This window comes from Leptonychotes weddellii, chromosome 1 (assembly GCF_054177405.1).
Source record: "Leptonychotes weddellii isolate Sample4059 chromosome 1, ASM5417740v2, whole genome shotgun sequence".
NCBI classification, from domain to species: Eukaryota; Metazoa; Chordata; class Mammalia; order Carnivora; family Phocidae; genus Leptonychotes; species Leptonychotes weddellii.
The window spans coordinates 120,230,006-120,248,176 of record NC_138369.1 but is presented as its reverse complement, the minus strand read 5'-3'; the positions used below and the strand labels follow the sequence as shown (position 1 = coordinate 120,248,176).

At 47.2% G+C, this 18,171-nt stretch overlaps 1 protein-coding gene across 5 annotated transcripts in view; it reads left to right on the top strand.

Annotated features, from left to right (window-relative positions):
* DGKG (diacylglycerol kinase gamma) overlaps nucleotides 1-15,128 on the top strand; it is a 202,566-nt gene extending 187,438 nt beyond the window's left edge. For 3 of the 5 annotated variants that reach the window (XM_081831122.1, XM_081831113.1, XM_081831108.1), the window contains 3 exons: nucleotides 1,793-4,134; nucleotides 13,644-13,790; nucleotides 13,886-15,128. In XM_081831122.1, coding sequence (XP_081687248.1) covers nucleotides 1,793-1,891 — 99 coding nt within the window. In that variant the 3' untranslated portion in view covers nucleotides 1,892-4,134; nucleotides 13,644-13,790; nucleotides 13,886-15,128. Of the gene's footprint in view, nucleotides 1-1,792; nucleotides 4,135-10,057; nucleotides 10,744-13,643; nucleotides 13,791-13,885 lie in introns of those variants that run through there. The other 2 variants (XM_081831101.1, XM_081831103.1) reach the window with 2 other exon arrangements.
* The last annotated feature ends 3,043 nt before the right edge of the window (nucleotides 15,129-18,171 follow it).

The window sequence follows — 18,171 nt, the reverse complement described above, 5'->3', positions numbered from 1 at the left end:
TTGCAGCTTCCATCACCCAGGTTATGCTAATTCTCCACAATGTCTTTTGGTTTCATCCTTGTCTTCCCATACCCTGGGGACTTCTAAATTTATACCTGGCTCACCCTAGTACCCTTTTAGCCAGAGTCTCCCCCACTCCAACTTGCCCTGACAAGAACTATGGAATAATTTCCCTGGAACTCTTTTCTTCATCATGTTGTTATTCTCCAGCTTAAAAGTTATCATGGCTCCCCATTACCTCACATTAAACCCGGCCTCTGCCACCTCCCCTTGAAAACCCTAGACTAACTGCCCCGCCTGCCTCTCTGACCTCATCTCTCATCCTTTGCCCTGCACTCAACCTTTTCATACGTGGCCCTTCCACCCGGTGCCTTCCCTTTCTCTTTTCACCAATACATCTCCTTCCCTTCTGTTCAGCTCTTAAAACTCTTCCTTGGTTGCTCCATCCAGACTCTTCTCCTTCCTTACCTTCTTTTTGACACCAGTTGGTCTATCCCTACATTAATTTAAACTTGTGGATGGGTCTCTCTCTTCAAGAGTTCTGTGGTTCTCTGTGGCCACACTGTCATTTCCAATAACATAGAAACCATGAGAATGAGCTCACAGATGGCTTCTTTTGACATACATCTTTCTCCTTCACCTCCAATGTAAGATAACAATTATTTAACTAACCGTTACATTCCATTTTACAGACCACAGCGGGCTTTCATGGACAGTCTCCTATTTGATCTTCACAACAACTTTGTGAGGAAAACAGGACAAATGTTATTACCCTCATTTTACAGTTCAGCAAGCATGGCTTTGAAGGTTAAATGATTCGTCCAGAGTCATACAGCAAAGAAGCAGGAGATCCGGGACCCAAACCCAGGTCCTTGAATCCTAAGTGCCTTGTTCCCACATCATCTTCCTACTCTGGACATGTGTCACACTTGATAAATGCTGATGGACTGATAATGCAGATTAGTAATGTGCAGTGTCATCAGGTCATATTCAAATAGGGATTTAGCATTCTGAAGCCACGCCCTAAGGATAAGGTTGGGAAGAAAGGCAAAAATGAGAATTCACTAGTGTCTTTCACTTCCAACTGACTTAAAGTCTGCAGGAGAAAAAAACTCATAAAACCTAAAATTAAAAAAAAAAAAAGAAGAAGAAGAGGCTTTTAAAAAGAAAGTTGGTTTTTTTCCTGGAAAGCTAAGAAAAGAGGAAACACCTAAGGGACTCACTTGAAACTTTCCACATGATGTGGCTTGGGTCAGATGTCAGACTGAAGCCTCTAGGTTGACTTGAAGTTCACTGGTTGATATCTCTGCACTGCCTGGACAGGGACGGCCAGGAGCAGTGGAAGCTAGGAATCCCAAGAACTGGACTCTCGCTATTCTGCTCTCTCTGTGTGACCTTAGGCTAATCCAAGGCTCAACAGAGCCTTGGGCCTCCATTCCTTTATCTGTCCTGCAGAGAGGTTGAATGAGATGGTCCCTGAGATCTCCTCCGGCTGTGACACTTGGAGAATCTATGAATAGCAAGGACGCAAGACAGGTGCGAGCTGATCACCATGTGGGAAGCTCACACCTGTCTCTCCCCAGTGTTTCCGCCCCTCACTTCCAACAGTGCCAAACTCCAGGCCCAGTGAGGGTCCAGTTGCCAATTTTAAAGCTGTTCAAGGACAGTCGTCCTTCTGCATGGGGCTCCTTCCAACCCGAAGCTGGCCTGCCTTCCTCCCTCTGCAACTCCCTCTCTCACAGGTTACTGGGATTTGCATGCTACTAATTCATTTATGTCTCTTTGCTTTTAGATTAAAATTACTCACAAGAATCAAGCACCTATGATGATGGGGCCTCCCCAGAAGAGCAGCTTCTTTTCGCTGAGGAGGAAGAGCCGTTCAAAAGACTAAATAATATGCCAAATGCCACTTAAACCAAGAGAGAAAACAAGAGACTGTAACACACACACACACACACACATACACACACGCGCACGCGTGCAAACACACGCACACTCATCTCTAACCAGTGGAAGCAAAGCCACCCATCAGGAAGAAATCTTCATCTTGCCGTACATGCTCTCTACTTCAACAGTGGACACACCCCAACAGAGCCAGTACCGACAGAAAATTTTGAACAGACTTAGGGCCGACCGGGGTGTGGTTGGCCGTATGGCAACCTCCACATTCCCAGAAGGCCGTGAGTGGGACTTTCTGAGACTGAAGGAGAAATCCCCCTTTCTTCCCACCAGTCCTGCAAGTTCCCTCACAGACGCTCACAAGAAGCAGGCTGCAGGTTTCCTGCCTATGTTGAGATCGGATGTGGCCAAGGGAAAGAGCTCCCATTCCAGAGAATTTACACAAAGGTCCCTCTGTACAGAGACCAACAGCCTCCAGCGCTCAGAGCATAACCCTTGGCAGGGCTCAGCAAGCGCACGTTGGTTGCATAGTTGTCCTTCAAGCAGCAACTTCTCCCTGAACTTGCTGAGGAGGCAGAAAGGCTGTGGAAAGCTGTGTTTCCATTCTTGGTTCTCCACGCTGTCAGTGGGCACTTGTTATTTTCCCAAAGGCTTCTCCTGGTGGCTGTGTGTTTGTTTAGAGACGGCTCCAAGAGCCCCCAGAGCAGCCTGCACAGCACACCTTCGATGTGGTATTTATTTTCTTAGTTCTGTGAACACCTGGGAGGGAAAGCAGAGAAACTGGGATTTATTTTTCAAATTGGTGTCATAATATTGTGTAAAAAGGGAAGAAAAAAAAAACCACCCCCAGTTTCTTTCTTTTTCAAGCCAAAGCGTGTTTCCTGTTTTGAGTTCCAAGCCCTGGTGGCAGACTACTCCTGAAGGCAGAGAGGATGAGAAGGAAGGGCCTTTTGCTGAGAAGACCAGGAGACAAACCCATCAGGTGGCTCCCACCTGCCTCTTTGCACCTGCCACTCCCAGAGCATGACCTGAGGGCCCTTCTGATGGTCTTATGTGTGTGTACATATATGTAGCATATATATTTATACATATAAATATTTATTTACTGATGGACTTTTCCTGATTGAAAAAAAAAAAAAACATATGTAGACGAGGAACAGAAAGTAGGAAAGAAAAAGTAGGTTCTTACTCCCCATCCCACCATTTCATTGTCAAGACACATTTCCCAGTGGCGATCATGAGATTTAAGGGAAATGAAAGTAGCTTCTTATCATAAAGAGACTAAGAATTCCTATTCTGGATTCTCAAAACAGCCATGAAAGATATGCTGGACAGAATTACTCTCCCACTTGCCAGCGAGAGATAGTCTCAGAAAAGTTAAGAGACTTGTACATGGTACCTTAACTAATGTGGTTTGAGAATAGGTGCCACTAAGAGGATGTTTATTAGAAGAATCCACACGTCTTAGAATAGGGTCATTTCTGGTCACTGAGAAATTATTCCATTCGAATCCAGGTTTCCAGGGAAGGATGAATGCGTAGCACATGTGTGGATGTGACAGGCCCACACAAGGAAATGAGGGCCTCGTGATGCTTCCCAGAGATTCTCTCTGGCCTGAACTGGTAAGAAGTTGGTCTGGGTTGAAGGCACTAGACAGATCATCAGATTAAGCTCTCCACCTGTCAACTCGTCATGGTCGTCATGGCCTCTTAGTCTGGAAGCACCTGTGGCTGCAGGGATGACCTCAGTTGGAGACTCAGAAGAAGGACCAAGGCACCTTCTGCAAGGTGTTGCCAGCCAATACCCAGAGGGGTCCCAGCAGAGCTCAGTGGGCTTCATGCAGCTGCTGCCAGCATTACCCAATTCCTTTTGCGAGGGCAAGTCTGTGTAGAGCTTCATTAGTAGACAGAAACATTTGCCTTGGTGCCTTTGCTCCATCGGACCTCCATCCCCTCCGAGATTTCTTAAGAGGACACGTGGGCCCACTCGACATCACTCCACTGAGTGCTCTCTAATCTCCTTGCACTGAGTCAGGAGCTGTGCACAAGGAAGGGAAATTAAGATTGTGTGTATACACTGATCCTAACTCTGAAGGAAGCAATCATCTAGGACCATCCTGCTGGATCCAACAGTGCGAAACAGTGGGTGAGGGGACAGCCAGGCTGCCTGAAGAATGTCCTGAATGATGGGATCCTTGGTGATGGGACGGACCAACAAGTTCCAGAATAACAGCAGGTACTGTCTTGGAAGCCACTTGATTTTGAAACAGAGGCAGGTTCAGATTTGAGGTCACTGATTCTGAGAAATTTACAGAAGTTTTTGCATGTGTTTCAACCCCAATCCCCCAAGATTGAGGCTGTTGAGACGTGGCACTGTGGACAGGTGAAACTGAGTTGCAGAGATTCACAAGTCAGAGTGGCCCCTGCCTGTTCTAGTCTAGTGCATAGGACTTGCAGTGTTGCCTGAGAGACATGTCCCAAAGCCTCCCTAGAGCCACAGAGTATAAGAAGGTAGTGGAATAGTACTTCCAATTTGGTAACCTCAGTAAGTCTAGTGGTGTTGTTTAGTGTGATATTGCAACTCATTCCTTAACTACTGTGACCATGGTTTCTTCCTGTAGAGTACGTCACCATAGTGGGCCTCCCAGCAATCTCAGAGGTTGATGGAGAAGGTATTAATCTCCCAATCTTAATCATGAGACAGTGAAGCTTAATAAGGGTTCAGTGACTTCTCAAAGTCACACACTAAGGCAATCAGGGCAGAATCCAGTCCCTTAGTCTTCATCCTATTCTGATTGTGGCCATGCAACAGACATGTTCCCACCTGCCCCCACGGTTCTACCCTACCAGCAATAAAAATAATGAAACAGAAAATCTTCAGTACATCATGTTGTCCCTGGACTATTGAGCTGAGAGTTGCATCTTATTATGGCTTGGTCTTTGTGGATTTCCTCCAGTGAGTTGAGAATGGAGATAGGCTTAGTAGAATGATTATATTTCAGGTCAGAGACCAGCTCCTCTCAAGATAGTTCTTTCCACAGATGGAAAAGATATGTTAAAATTGCCAAATAAATTAGGAAATACTTGGCAGAATCTGGAAGAGCCTCCAGACTGGCGTTACATAACATGCATATACATTATACATATGCACATTATATAAGGTGACATAGTACTTAATGTGCTGTATATATTATGCAAATTACATATTTGTGAGTAATCATGATAAATATAGAGACCCACTAATCACTTTTTTACACATACTCAGTGACAGATTAGGAAGTTACTTTGCCAGAGAGTCTTAAAACTTACTCTCTCCTGCTGCTTTGGTTCCAATTCCTGACAAAAATAATTGCATCAACTTTTCCCATCTCTAGCCCCCTCTCCTCTTGGCCAAAACCCTCAGTTACCTCCTGTCCCAGCTAAGCTGTACCTTCCATGGAACACACCACAATTGGGTCCATAAAAATAGAATCATGGGGATGGGAAGGATCTAGACTTCCAGATTCCCCTATGTCCCAGGCCTACACCTCAACATTCCCAGGCAAGTGGGTGCCTAATGTTAATACCAAAGGGAGAGAGGAGGGCAGAGGGGAGGGAGGAAGGGAGGAAGAGTCTACCAACCCTCCAAAGAAGGAAACTTCATAGTGTTCCTTGGCTACCAGTTCCAGGATCCAACAATAACCAGTCAGGAAGTTATTTCAAATGCCTAAGTCCCTACAGCATATCTGAGACCCTAATTTCCTAAGATATGTTTCACAAAATGCTAGTAGCCATAAAATGCCCCATGAAAACAGAGTTCTTTGATCAAGTACTAGCTCCCTTTCTAGGAGAGACATAGAAAGGCTTAACTCTAAGAATTCACAGTAAAGAACCATAGGGTCCTTTGTTTGTCTGCCAACATCTATAGATTAGAAACACTGCCTTAAGCCCACCATTTCTTCTTTTTGTTCTCAGTGGAGATGGGAACACACAAGTAACCATCCTCAGCAACAATGTTCCAAAAAGTACTTCTCTAGGACAAGGAATCTCCAGTCTTAAGACACTCTTTAGTTTCTTCTGTGTGATTCTTTAACTATTTTTATTGTTCTCCTCTACATGTCTTCAAGCAAGAATCAAGGATCTGGACTCTTTGTCCCCCCGGGGGGGAGGGGGCGGGGGGGGGGAAAGAGGGACTGGGGACACATGATAGCTGCCAGGGGTCAGACTTCATCTGTGTAGCTCCAGAGAACAGAACCAGGTGTAAACAGCACAGTCAGAGGGAGGTTGATTTGTATTCAATTTAATGACTTCTTTTGGAACTGGCCAAATATGGAAGGGGCTGCCTTCCGGGGCAATGAACAGTTAGCCGCTCTTATGGGAAGTGTTAGGTGGGGCAGAAGCAATGATTGATCTACCTTGTCCAACAAGCTAGTGAAACTGGTTTTGTCAGCAACAATGTTAAGTCAATATCTGTTACTTCGTTTTGAACAGCATACCTCAGTGTCCCATGTTTTCTGAAAGAATGAAAATGACTCCCAGAGAGATTTCTGGGTCAGCGGGTACTAACCAGTTAGACCACACCTAATATGTGGTGATCTCCCCTCAGTAGTTTGGAGAGTTAAAGGAATGAGGTACAGTATTCAGACGAAAAGAGGATCTGCCTTTCTTACTGGGGTCCATATTGGCAGTGTGGAACTCTTCTTGTCCGACAAATACCAGACCTGCATCTGGCTTGCAATAACCAGGAAAAAGAAACCATCCCACATCTCAAATATCAATCCAGTTTTAGATAAAACAAGAGAGCAGAATTGTATAGAATTTCACATGGAGCCATTGTTTGTGGCTCACCTTGATGTCTCATCATGCTGGAGTAGGTCTTTCAACTTTCTGCTATAGAGAGAAAACAGGAAAAGGAGACAGGAGAGGGAATTCCCATTTATTGCTTACTGGATACAAGGCACCATGTCAAGGTCTATTCATGTGCTGTCCCATTTAATCCTCAGGATAGCCTATGATATGGGCGTTGTACTTATTTCACAGATGAAGGAATTAGTGCATAGAAAGGTGAAATACCTTGTCCAAGGTCAGAAAAGATAGTAAGTAGTAACAGCTAAGACTTGACATGGATCTGTCTCACCAAAAATGTATGCTTTCTCTACTAGACTTCAGTGCTTTTACCATCCTCGTCTGTTCCCAACCCTGCAATCATTCTGGGTGAGGTTACACGGCATTGGCAGATTGATCTATCAGGTCCACCTCTGTATAGCCATCTAATCATGTTCCTACTAAAGAACTTACAGTGCTTGTTCACATTTAAACTCAACAACCTCCGTGGGCAGCTGGAACCCCAAACCTCAACTTTGCAATCAGTTTGGCAGCCAAAACTCGATCTTCAATGTTTCAGATTCTAGCGGAATGGGACTCGTTTCCCAGGGCTCCCTAATAGATGTTCAACTGTTCAACTCCGTGAGTGGGAGAGCAACAAGCAGCCTTCTCAGACGTAAATGCCATGGTCAATGGTGACTGGCCTGCACGGGGAAGGAGGGCTGGTGTTGTTGACGGGAGCCTCCAGCAAGAAGGCTCTGCATGTGCTCCTCATTAGTGATAGGCGTGGGCTGGGCCATCTGTATTCCACAGGAGAACAGAATGGCAGGCTGCCTTTCAGATGCCAAGAGAAGCTATCTAATGGGAAGATCCAGAGAGCTCAAAAAGCAGACAGGCATCTTTCTGCACGGGGATCTCTGTGGGAAAAGGGACACAGAAAGCCAAGGGTTTTTGGAAATTAACGGCTTAACTTGCTGGGCAACCCCCCGCCCCCCGGCCACCACTTCATTCTTCATGCCCGTGGTGCAGAATGGCAAGCCGAGCCCTGCAGCCTCAGCTGCTAGCTCAACTCCCTTAGCACCCACGATGAACCCACATTATCCTGAAATCTGTGGCTGCAGTGGCAGGTGCATTATAACAAGGCACCAGAGTTTGCAGGGAAGCCTGCAAGTCTCCCAAGGGCCAGGAAGCACAGCAGCTAGGAGAGGCCATATGACTGGATGCTCAGTGCAGATTCTAGAGGGATAATCAGAAAACGTGAGGACAACTCGAAATGCTCCAAATTAGGAAAATGCAAGTTGGAAGCAAAGAAGAGAACATATACCCCAGTATCAAGCATGTAGTAGGTAATGAATAAATATGTGTTAAATGAATAAATAGCTAAAGTGGGCATCTGTCCTTCTATCCTGGAATGGGTAGGGGAAGGGGAGGTAGAGGCGATGAAAGCTTTTTAACTAACAACTCAGGAACTTGAAACCACAGGATGTAGAGGGAGCTCATGGGGGCCTCTAACTACACAGACATCTGTTGAATGATGGACACAGCTAAATATGGATCATCAAAGGGCTTTCTAGGTCACATGGAGGGCAGTTTCATGATTCAGAAAATATGAAATTCAACCTGGACAGAAAGACAGAAATATTTGCAATCTACTTCTTAGCCATCGGGTCAGAGTGGACAAAGAATAAAAAAGCAACACAAGTGGGGTTACAACACAGTAAGAGATCGACATAATAAGGGACAGATTCAAGAGATGAAAAGACATGGAGAACTGGGTGTTTTTTTAGCAGATTTATTTGGGCAAGGGAGCTGAGCACTATAGTTCAAAAATGAAAGAAAGGACCAACAAATCCTTAAAAAAAAAAAAAGCAGCTTAAAAGTTGAGTTAATGGGAAGATGGACATGTCCAGGCGTTGATGCAATTGTTAATAAATAACTATCATTGATTGTGTGGTCCCAAGCCTATTACTTTGATGAGCACTGTTAACCTGCACAGGAACCCTAATGAAGTTGGTGGTGTACAGTTCCCTACTTGAGAAACAAGGAAACTGAGAAACAGAGCAATCCCCTCGCGGCAGCTCCATCAGTATCTACCTTCAAAGCCAGGCCTGTGCTTTGAAGGTACAGGCCAGTGTGGATTCCTCTGAGCTCCAAGCACAGTGACAGGGATTTACTACCCCAAACCAGTCCCGTGGGCGCACGCACACCTTACCCTCCCTTCTTCTCAGGCCCTCTCTCCAGAGGCGTCAGCTGGGCCTTGTTCTAGGACCTGGCTCAGTCAACAATGGACAGCTGGTAAAGAACTCACCAGATCAGGGTGTTCACATGATATGAAAGACCACCTTAAAGGATACAGAGACTATATTAAGGATCAGGAGCAAGTGAAATGAGGTCAGGTAGTCAAACATCTGAATTCAGTAACGGATAAGTAAAGGTGGAACAGAGATCCGAAACATCTTTTTAAAAATCTCTTGGATAAATCATAATTTGGGGTAAGAAGCCTGCTCTAGAATGATGCAAAAAATTTTTTTGAACTTTTTCCTTTCCATAAAAAACCCCCAAAAAATCCTTTTAAAAATTGAAACTTAGCAAGAATTACAAGGTGAGTGATAATAAAATGGTCATCTCTTTTTTCCTTAGACAAGACAAAAGGAAATCAATTTCTAAACCTCACAACGTAAATAGCCATCCAGAAAAAGATTCCAGAAAGTGTGCATTTTCTGTTGAGGGATTAAACATCAGTACGTTCAAAGTAATTCATGAACTTATTTTTTGTTCTTATTTATTTTTTTAAAAAACTGGTACCAGTTGGTTACCAGAAAATGGCATGATCTTCAAGAAAAGAAAAATTTTCTTGGTGAGTATTTCCTCTCTCCCCGACATCTTTGAGGTAAAAGGATTGAGAACTAACTAGATCTTTTAACTCACAGCAACGTACATCCACGGAAGGTGTTAATAATAGAGGATATCATTAAATTGCTGTTTGGGGTTTGCTATCATCATACTGTGCTACCCCCAGGCATGTAGGTCATGATAATAAACCTAAAAGGATGAAGTAATCCCAACTCCCTCCCTCTCCCTGTCAGCCTCCTAAAGCTTCCCACCATGGCCGTCCAGGTTAAATATACTTTCCTGAATTAGAATAGCTGGGAATAATTTCTTTTTATTATGGAAATTTTCAAACATACAGAAAAGCAGAGCCAGGAGTATAATGAGAACACATATACCTGTCACTTAGATTCAACAATCGTTATCATTTTGCCATACCTGTTTCATTTTTTTTCTGAGGTATTTTAAAGTAAATTACAGATGTCATGACATCTCACACCAAAATACTTTCACATACATCATTATAGGGGATCCTTCTTGATGTGGGAAAGGCTGTGTATATCAAACACACTGCTGTCAGAAGATGTCTGGGTGCTCTGGTAAGCTCGGTCACTTCTCATTCACAAATAGAAGTTAATCAGGACATCACTCTAATACTAATGAGGACAAAGTTTTGGGAGGAACCCAAGGAAGGTCTTAGCTGTATTCAAAACGTGTCTGATTGATCTAGAGAGAGGAAAGTCAACAGCACATTAACTAAATTCTCAGAAGATAAGAAGTGGGGAAGTGTTTGTTATAAGCACTAATGATACCAGAGAGAAAACTCAAAGCACTTGGAGGAAGTAGAAATTTACCTAAACAGTGCATGTTCTTGGTTTTGAAATAAAAATTGTTTAAAACATTGGTAATTACAGAAAGACTGGGCACAGGTAAAACAGTAAAACATTCTATCTGCAGATTCCTTTAATCATAGAAAAGACAGTTGTGGTTTTTGCCCCCACCATGAGATGAACATGGCGCTAGACTGGGTGGGGCGGGGGGTGAGCCACCGAGATGTACAGACAGGTCTTCCCCCTCCGCTGGGGCATAACTGAACTGGAAGTGCGTCAACTCCCAAGAGAACGTCTGGGAAGCTTGGTTGAGAAGCGTTGGCTCACTTATGCAGGGTAAGATATCATTTTCAGTAGGCAAAGAGTAAGGAAAGCAGATATCATTCCACTTGCTCTGTGCTTCGCTGGTGGGGTCAGGGCAGGCTAACTGCAGATGTTCTGAGCAAGATGGCGGGCAAGGTGGTTGGGTGATTTGCTTACAAAAATCTGCCGGCTCAGTGATTCTGCCAAACAAGAGAGAAGCAGGCAAAATGAGGGACAGCAGGTTCCAGAATGTTCAGCCTGTCTCCATCAATAAATGAAATAAGTTTCCTATTCAAAACAGCCTAGGTGGCTGCAACAACTGGAAACCAAGGCCTGATACCCAGCCTGTGGCTGGTGGACCTAACTGGGCACCCATCTGGCTTTCCACGCATCAGGAGGAAAAGCTTCCTTATCCATACCCCCAGGGCACATCTACCTCTTTTTGACTCATGAAACACCCCCACCCCACCACCCCTTCCCCCACACCATGAGGCTCATAAGAAGAAGCACCTCCTTCTTTTCTCATAACATTGCTGCCATAAGGAAGGCAAGTCTCTGTTGACTGACTCGGCGATGAAAATTGTTTCCATCCTCCTGAGAGTAGGAACACGCTTTCTTCCCAGAGCGCCCCCTCTTTGGAAGCACACAGTCTCTCCTGAGCTCCCTCCTCCAGCCTCACCCCTGGCCCTGAGGAGCCCAGGATCCGCTGATGGGCGAGAAAACACATGAGCTCACTGGAGCTTATATAAGAGCTCTTGGCAGGCCTTCCCTGGGAGCATGCTCACATTTGCCTTGTCTAGGCAATGTGATTTTTCCCTTCTCTATCTCCTCAGAACAGAGAGGCCGATTTGTCCTCCTGCTCATTAGTGGCTTTGTAGCTGGGAGAAGGAAGCACAGTGTTCCCTCCTAAATCCCAGTGACTCAAACTGGCAGATGTTTTCTGAGGGGGAGAAAGAGTATCCACGAGGCAGAATTCACCTGCAGGCCTTGAGCCCCCTCACACTGGCACTACCCCTTCTCTCTGCTCTTGTCTACGAGGAGCCCGTGCGGCTTCCGTCACCCAGAAGAGCAGTGAAAGCCGTAAGGGCTGAAGCAGCCTTGACATCTCAGAGGACTCCCGCTCTGATGTCCCTTCTGAGATGTTTGTGAGCAAGGTCTAGGGCAGGGAGAGACAAAATAAGATGGAAACCCTCCTCTTCCCCCAAAGGAAGAAACAGAACATTAATGGAGATCTTCCAGGTGTTCCCCTCGGCAGGAAATTGATCCTGTGTCCCGAAGACTTGGTGAAAACTCCTTTCCTCTCCCAGATGCCATTGTCTTGAGGGAGGAAAGACAGTTTGGGGAAACATGGGGGAACTGCGCTCTGGAAACTCAAAGAGAAGGGAGGAGAGACAGAAAGGGAAGGCTGTCAACCCAATCTCCAAATTCAGTGGATGTTTTACATAGCTCCCAAGAGAAGGTATTTGATTCTTCTCCTGCCCCTGAGGGATGAAAAGGAGGCGGAGGAGCGGGTGGGGGGGGAGGTGCCTGGCTGTGATGGGCTCCCTCTGCTGCCCCCATCACTCCAGGCCTGGGCAGCTAGGAGCAGTGCCAGACAAGACGGAGGAGCTCAGCCTTTGCCTCCTCATTCTCCTTCCTGAGCTTCACAGGCCGGGACCCGGGGCGCTTAGTACCCACAGGCAAGGGGGGTTGCCCTCTCCTCCCCCTGCTCCTCTCCCGAGGCCAACACCACCTCCTGCCTCACACCAAGCAGCAGTAGGGACATGAGCAAGTGTCAGATCATGTCTCACCTTTCCCGCCTGTCAGATGGGGCTGGAGACGCTGGTTCATACATTTGTTCATTTATCCATCGATAAATATTGTGTTATTAACCAATGTCTATTTGCCAGGCACTGGACCCTAACTTCTTAACCTGTTTCAACACGATTCTCTTGCTTTTTCTCCACCATTTCCCATCCCATTCTGCTTTTCCCAACCTCCACCCACCCCCAATGCCCACTTCTTCCACCTTTTCTTTTTTCTTTTATTCTCATGATGTTTCTCTTCCCTTTTCTCCCACAATTCTATTTTTAGAGCTTTCATACATAAAATCAGAGGATCGCAGGGATCTTAAGGGGACATTTGCCCACTTTGTTATCTCCAGGCACGGCCGTGCTGAAAAGGCCCAGGGAAGATCAGAGAACATAGTCCAGAGCCCGATTTCAGGATGTAATTTGAGTGTCTCACAGCTTCTGCCATCAAGAAATTATCCCCAGTGTCTAACCGAAACCCCTCTATTCAGTACTATTCTCCTTTTTCTCTTTACCCTTTGAGTCACATCTCAGGCATAGAGCACCTTTGTGGATATAGAACCATTGGGAAGGCTAATGCAAAGCAACGTAGCTGAACATCCCAGACCAGAGGGTATTAGTATGAAAACAACAGAATCAGGAGCAAAGAAGGGACCAGAGGGCATGGCAGTGAAGTGGGTTTGACTTCTGTGAAATCAACAAAAACAGAATAAGCAATAACCCTCAAGCATAATCCTACTGGAGTCGCAATTTCGAATCGACTACCTCAGTTAACACAAAAAGTCCACTGAGCAGGGAGTTCTGGAATCAGTCCCCTATTACTGGAAAGGCTCTTCCTTAGATGTCATCGAGTTCAGCCTTGCATGCTGAGTTGGTAGCCACCGTAGCACAAGGTCTGTGGTCTGTTGATGGTAGTTGAGTTACAAATGGTGGTCATTCAGTCTCGGTTCCAATGTGACCATATACAGAATTCCCCTCCAAAGCCATTTTTCCTGGCCTCTGGGGAGGAGGCAGGCCAGGGCTACACTTGGACAGGGCCCGATGCGCCAAATGTTGCTCTCTTGGATCTGTGTGAACCTGCCAAGGTGGCTCACAGTCTTGATGGAGGCAGTGTGCCTAGTGAGTAGGTCACCGGACAAGGAGGCAGATTTCAATATCTACAGCATTTTCTTTCTTCCTTTCTTCTTCAGATGAAAAGAGGCAGGAGATCAAACTAAAGAGAAGAGGGTCCTACAGCAAGTTGCTGACCCAGGTTCTATCACAGCTGCCCTCTTCCTTCGAATGGGCAGAAGTAACTTTTTGTGCCTCTCTGTACCATCATCATCCACACTCGGTAGGTACGTGTGAGAAAGTGTTCTTGTTAGCCAGGAAGCATAACCCCAAAGAAGCCACTGCTAAAGGGGTTCTGACGGATGCTTTTCTCTCTCTGCAGGAAACAAGTAAGACCCTTCTAGCTTGGAAAAGTCTGGCCACTGTTCCATAGAGCTGCTGTGGAAGGAGCCATTCCATGTGCCAGGATGATGTGAGGGATGAAACCCTGCCTGGGAAACAAGAGCAACACGGGGAGTAGGCTACATGCTGTCTCAGCCACATGGCCTTGGACATGTCCTTTAGCCTTCTGGGACCTTTCTTTCTCCGTCTATCCAACAAGGGGGGCTCTAAAGACTTTCCCTCTTCAACGATCTTGCCCTTACCTGGAGTAAATCCTGCGGCCATGGGAGAGGGGGTGGGGTCCTTGTTCTTAGGGGTCTTCCAGCAGGCCCAAGGCTCCCCCCCAGCCCTGCTACCCTGGAGGGCTACTCTTCCCCCCTTAAAGAATCTTCTCTTCCCTCTTCAGGATTGATCATGCTCAGAAAGCAGCTGATATGGGGGGGGCCAACATAAAAAAAAAACCGACAAGGAAACTCTTTGGTAAGCCCTCCACCTTTACACACACGCACACACACATACACAAACACACATACTCAGTCCCTGACGTGTAAACATTTTCCATTCTGTGGATCAAACCTGTTTTACCCTTTCTCATTGCCAGTGTGTTAGGAGAGAATCCATTCCCACCAGTGGAAAAGCACCACTTCCTTTTAGAGAACTTAGCTAAAGCTCAGTGTTTGGGGTGACCCTGGGCATAAGTTGAAGCTACACGTCCTAACGCACCTCACCTGCGGCCCATAAATGCAGACTCTTGCCAGCCGAGACTGAGGCAGTGACTGGGTTAGCACAGTGCCAGGGTCCCGATCCTTCACTCCTCACTCATCCACCTCCGCTGCCTCATCCACCCGTAGATACGCTACTCCGTCAGGGTGGTTGCCTGCTCGAGCCTGCCTGTCTGCCTGCTGGAGTGCCGTGGACTTATTCCTGTAATGTGCCGTGTGTACGTGTGTCCTGACTCTGTGGTTTACTACAAATAAACCTGACAGCGGACCGCTGACCTCTGACCTCCCGGTGGTTTCTTTCCAAGCCGCCGCTTGAGAAACCGGAGTTGTCTGATCAGCCACAGGGCGCCGGAGACGAGCAGGCTCCCCGAGGCTGGTCTGTGGCCCTTCACAGGTGTCCCCTGCCACGGCTCTGCTCAGACGCAGGGACTGGGAAGAAGGGAAGCTCTCTGTTGCCACTTTCCTGGTGTTGCAGGAGCGGGAGAGGGAGCCAAAAATCCTATTAAATAAGCCTTTACTAAACGATCCATAGTCCTCATTTCATTGATATCTGAAAACTCCCCTCTGAAGGGATGAGCATTTTAGAGATCAGGAATCAGAGGCTCGTAAGTGGTCATTAACCTGCTCACAAGTAACATGATAAGTAACCCAGTTCTTCTCTCATATCCCAGTCTTGCCCTTTCCTCTACACCAGTGTTTCTCCGAGGGGGGGCCCGGGACTGCTAACATCAGAAACACCTGAGGTCTGGATTCCTGAGCCCCATCAGACCTCCTGAATCATGGTCTCTAAGAGTAGGACCCTCAAATCTGGGTCGGTACATAAATCCTTGCGCCCACCGCGCCGCACCCTGCTGGGGGGACAGGACCACTCTGCGAGGCCCAGCCAAGCCAGCACTTTAGCAGAGCTCAGAAACTGGAGTCTGTGGAAGAGCGCCATGAGACAGAAGAGACCCGGAGGGGAGACAGATCTGGGAAGAAGCAAGGCTGTGCACTGCACATCAGAGTCGGCTGGCCCCTCGCCCCAGAAGGTGGACCCCAACAACAGGTCCATCAGCTCGTCTCCAGGCTGAGCGGTCTCAAGCCAAGGGTTCAAAGTCACACCCGGGTGGGGCTAGGCAAGGGGGTGTGGGCTCAACCCGGCAGCCTCGGGGACAGCGACCTACAACGGTGCAGCCTCTACTGCCTTTTCAGTCGCCATCGCCCTGCCCCGCCCCGCCTGACTGGCCAGTCCCAGGATGCGAAGAGCCATCGTCTTTGCCTCTCCAGGTCCTTCCTGCCACAAGTGACCAACGGTGTTCCAAAAGACCCAGAACTCAGGCCCTGAAGTCTGTCTTCTCCATGTCCCTGCTGTCATCCTTGGGGCTGGGCAAGGACTCTGGCCTCAGGGAACCTCACCAACATGTTACTCGCTCCTACCCATTCCCTCCCCTTTCCACCTGGATCTGTCGAACTCTATTTTGTGCCCTGGAGTCCAGGTGGAGGCTTCTGAAGTGATGGTGGGGTTGTTTGAGGTGGGGCACTGTGAGACAGATGCATCACTCCTACTGGGGGCAGGACAAAATTCTGGAAATAGCTCCACGGCCGCTCAACTGGGGACAGTCAGCTACAGGCTCACCCAGCCCGCTGCAACACTATGTGGGAAAAATATTTTCCTCAAGGAAATGGCTTTTCTGGAGTCAAGAAATCAAGAAAACACCTCCTGTACAGAATTTGATGCAACCAAATCAGCAAAACATTTAAATTATGAATGCAGAAAGTGGTTTATGATACAGAGTGAGAATTCTTCTAGTGAGAATTCTCTCCCATCTCTGTAGCTAGGAAAAGAATTGGGTAAACAAGGAAAATTCTGGTCCATTCAAGAACAAAGGCCCTTAGCAGTTGTGTTTGCATTTTAAACAATAGCAAAGAATAAGCCATTTGCTGAAGCATTTACAAGATTTTCTAACACATGTGACCACGTTCCTGCTCCTTCCCCCACTTAACAGGTTACTGTGTGCCTTTAAAAGTAACAACACTGCCTTTGTTTTTAAATGTTCTTCCCTCCTACTTTCCATTAAACCAAACTATCAATTATTACAGAAATATTTCTGAATCTAAAACCTTCAAGCCATTCAGAGAGGGAGGAGAAAGTCAAAGAGAGCCAACGTGGCAAGGATCTTTCAGAAAGAAAGATCAGAGAGGTCCGAAGGAAAAACAGTGGTCTCAGATTGGAGGGCTTGCAGAGAGCACCGAGTCTGACCTCTCAGCCAGAGCGAGACTCAGCTTTACGGCCCCTGTCCCATGCATGGTCACCCCTGCCTCAAGACTTCTGCTGATGGGCAGCCCGCCACATTGCCAGGGAGCACCTCCAGAAGGTCTCTGAGCCTTAGGCAGGCTCCTATTACACCCAAGTCTGCCTCTCATTGACTCCCATCCACTGGGCCCCAGCTTGGCCACTAGCAACCCAAAATACATTTACCTCTGCGGTAGGACAGGGTGCAGACACCTCAGAACAGCGACCTCGTCCTAACTTTTTTCCCCCTCCAGACTAAACCTCCCCCGAATCCTTAAATCATCCCTTATATGTCGTGACTCTCAGACCCTAAGCCGTTCTTTCTCTGGAGCTTTCTCTGGAACAACAACGGTTTGCCAAGGTCCCTCTTAAAATGCAATTCCCAGAGCCGAACCCAGTGCCCCAGAAACGGGTGGATAAGCGCAGAGCCACATCCCGCGCTCTGGACTCTGCATTCGCGTCCCTTGGCAGCCAGATGGCTCTGCTGGGGCACCCCCTCTCACGGCAGCCATCCCCCACCTCCCGGGAGCGCCAGTCACTACCGTTGGGGCTGTGTTTCACTGATCACCAAGTCCCTTCAGAAACACGGCCTCGTTTACTCCTCACCACAGCTCCGGGAGGGTGATTAGAGATGAGGAAGCCAAGATTTTTCCAAGGCCGCATGGCCAGGCCTCACGCCCTGAGCCTGTGGTTCCAACCCCTTGCTCCTCCACACACACCCATGTTGCCTTTTCACTGAACGTCTATTAAGGCCAAGAAAGTCTCCCTGGCTCCATTTGTTAGTGTCTACTCAAAATCTTTTTCGGGGCACCTGGGTGGCTCAGTCAAACATCTGCCTTCAGCTCAGGTTATGATCCCAGGGTCCTGGGATCGAGCCCCACATCGGGCTCCCCGCTCAGAGAAGAGCCTGCTTCTCCCTCTCCCTCTGCCTGCCACTCCCCCTGCTTGTGCGCGCTCTCTCTCTGTGTCAAATAAATGAATACAATCTTTTTGAAAACATTTTTTTCTTTTTTCCGTTCCATTTTGTCTTGTTAATTTCTGCCCATCCTCGAACCTGTCTAGATCTTTTTGACTCCCATTTCTGCTGCCCCATATATTAAAGGGAAGACAATGGGTCAAAGAGAGAAGGCAGCAGAAGAGGATGAAGGACCAAACAAGGAAGGAGGAAGGAGCTGGAAAGGGAGCATCTCAGAGAAGAATGGGCAGCATAGTGCGGCATGTTGGGGGTAGGGGGAAGACTGGGTTCCAAAGCCCACCACCGCCGAGGGCTCTGCTACCCTACACAAGCCACTT